The sequence below is a fragment of the Tupaia chinensis genome, unplaced genomic scaffold (genome assembly GCF_000334495.1).
Source record: "Tupaia chinensis unplaced genomic scaffold, TupChi_1.0 Scaffold000274_1, whole genome shotgun sequence".
Taxonomy (NCBI): Eukaryota; Metazoa; Chordata; class Mammalia; order Scandentia; family Tupaiidae; genus Tupaia; species Tupaia belangeri.
Window position 1 is genome coordinate 3,090,010 of NW_006159756.1, and position 2,692 is coordinate 3,092,701.

General features: G+C 56.0%; 1 protein-coding gene across 1 annotated transcript in view; it reads left to right on the plus strand.

Annotated features, from left to right (window-relative positions):
- The window catches only part of SIK3 (SIK family kinase 3), a 127,042-nt gene that overhangs the window by 104,115 nt on the left and 20,235 nt on the right, over nucleotides 1-2,692 (plus strand). The window contains exons 18-20 of the mRNA XM_006149983.2: nucleotides 316-425; nucleotides 1,402-1,741; nucleotides 2,295-2,691. Coding sequence (XP_006150045.1) covers nucleotides 316-425; nucleotides 1,402-1,741; nucleotides 2,295-2,691 — 847 coding nt within the window. The remainder of the gene's footprint in view (nucleotides 1-315; nucleotides 426-1,401; nucleotides 1,742-2,294; nucleotide 2,692) is intronic.

The following is a 2,692-nucleotide window of genomic DNA, read 5'->3' on the forward strand; positions in this document are numbered from 1 at the left end:
CTCAGGAAATTTTTTTTTTTTTTTTTTTTTTTTTTTTTTTTTTTTTTTTTTTTTTTTTGAGAGGTTTTTGCTGTAGGGCGCATGCGCTTGCCAGAGAGACAGAGAGATAGAAAGCGAGAAATCACCCCCAGGGGAGATGGCCACATCGCAATCCCTTCTCCTCCATTCTCCTCTCGGGATCTTGGGCACGCACGCACATGCGCCCGGCGTGAGTTTAAGCCACCGGGTCTGGGACTCGAACCACGGTCGACTACAAGGGAGTCCAGTGACATAGCCATTACGCTAACTGCTGGCCCCTGTTTTGTTGTGTTTAAGGTTAAGGATTCAGCCATCAAGTCCACCCCCCAGCCACCCCAACAACCATCTCTTCAGACAGCCCAGCAGCAGCCCTCCCCCTATGAACGGCGCCTTGATCCAGGCTCACGGTGAGTGGAGAGGACCTGCGGAGCGGTACACCGTGCAGGGAGAGGGGCCGTCACTGTCTTCAGAGCCGCCGGCCATCTGAAATGCAGAACAGCTTAGTGTGTAAGGGTGGGAGCTCTAGCGCAGGGCTGCCTTGGTTTGCATCTCAGTTCTGTGTTTTCTGAGCTAGGAGACCTCAGGCAAATTATTTAACTTCTGACCCCTCAGCTTTTGTGCATGTAACGGGAGGGCAATAATGGTATTTATGGAATAAATACAGGTGAGCACTTAGAAAGCCTCAGGCACAAAGTGTCTCTCGGTGAAAGGTACCTATCATGATGTTTTTAATACAGCCCCTTCCCATCCTACCGGTTAAAAAGCTGTTACCAGAACCTTCCTTATCGTCATGCCTCCACTGGCTCTTCCTTGAGCAGGGTCCTCCCCCCCGCCCTCTGTGTGTTTATGGGGGTGAAGCCGAGTATCTCTGACCAGCCGGGGTCCTCAGCAGCAGCACGCTGAGCGCCCCCAGAGCAGTACGACGCAGCCTGGGTCCCTGGTCAGTCTCCCCAGGCGTCCTTGGAGGAGTCTAGATTGGCCTCTAGGCCTTTGCTATTCAAAGTGGGGTCCCCCAGGCAACAGTAGTGGCAGGAAAAGTGGCATCTTGGGACCCATCCCAGACCTCTAAGTAGGAGTCTGCACCTAACCAGTCCCCAGACCGTTCACCTGCATGTTGAAGTCTGAGAAGCCCTGCCTATATGGTGAATATTCCACGGACTAGTTTTAAGAGGGACTAATTGAAAATGCTAATTCTTGGGGGCCTGCCCTGACCTATTGAGTCCGGGTTCTGTGGGTAGGCCAGGAGTCTGTATTTACCAGGCTCCCAGCTCATCAAATGCACACTCTGGTTTGAGAAGCTGCAGTCTAGCTCGCGTCTGGCTTGAATATCCACGCGGCAGCCTGGTAACCTGAGCACTGGTTTCTGGGTTCCTTCCTCTCCAGGTGCGGCGTCTCCTTCCCAGTTTCAAGGCTTACCCTCCCGCAGTGCGATCTTCGCGCAGCAGCCTGAGAGCTGCTCACCCCCTCCCAGCGTGGCACTGAGCTGCTTGGGCATGCAGCAGCCTAGCCAGTCGCAGCAGGTGACCATCCAGGTGCAAGAGCCTGTCGACATGCTCAGTGGCATGCCAGGGCCCTCTGCAGGCTCTGCCGGGCGGGGCATCGCCATCAGCCCCAGCGCCAGCCAGCTGCAGATGCAGCACCGTGCCAGCCTGATGGCCACCCTTGGCTACGGGCACCGGCCCTTGTCCAAGCAGCTCAGCGCTGACAGTGCGGAGGCCCACAGGTAAGGCTGCCCAGCATCTGTGGTCTAGGTGGGAGAAGGTCCCTTAGCAAGATGACAGAGGGGAGGGACAGAGAATGGGTCTGACTGGGCTGTGCTCTCGTTTCACTCTTTCTAAAATCAGGGTTGGGCTTATAACCTATTTATCGGCCCAGGATTACAGTGTATGTGAGATGGGGTGTATGGCAATGCTGCCTTCCTATCTGGTCCCGTGAGAACATGGCCTAGCACAGTGTCTACAGAGGTCGGTTTCCCAGACTTACTTTTTTAGGGATCTTCCCCTTACTGTCTAAGCGACTGGTGCCTCTTCATGGCTCCAGTGATGTCTCACGATAGGCCCAGATACTCCCTTCAGTGAGGAGCCGGGTCCTCATGCACGCAGAGCACCAAGTCCCTGGGAAGTTACGGGTAAGCCCTAGGGTCTGAACGGGCAGGGTGCACACGCCCCTGCTCTCCCCGTCGCACCCTGCTGAGGAAGGCAGTAGCTGATCCCCAGGGGAGTCTAGCTCACTTGTCACGTGGATGGCCTGGTACTCACTCCCTTTTGTGTCTGCAGCTTGAACGTGAATCGGTTCTCCCCTGCTAACTACGACCAGGCGCAGTTACATCCCCATCTGTTTTCGGACCAGTCCCGGGGTTCCCCCAGCAGCTACAGCCCTTCAACAGGAGTGGGGTTCCCTCCAACCCAAGCCCTGAAAGTCCCTCCACTTGACCAATTCCCCACCTTCCCCCCCAGCACACATCAGCAGCCGCCACACTATACCACATCGGCACTACAGCAAGCCCTGCTGTCCCCCACGCCGCCTGACTACACGAGACACCAGCAGGTACCCCACATCCTCCAAGGACTGCTCTCTCCCCGGCATTCGCTCACTGGCCACTCGGACATTCGGTTGCCCCCGGCAGAGTTTGCACAGCTCATTAAAAGGCAGCAGCAGCAACGGCAGCAGCAGC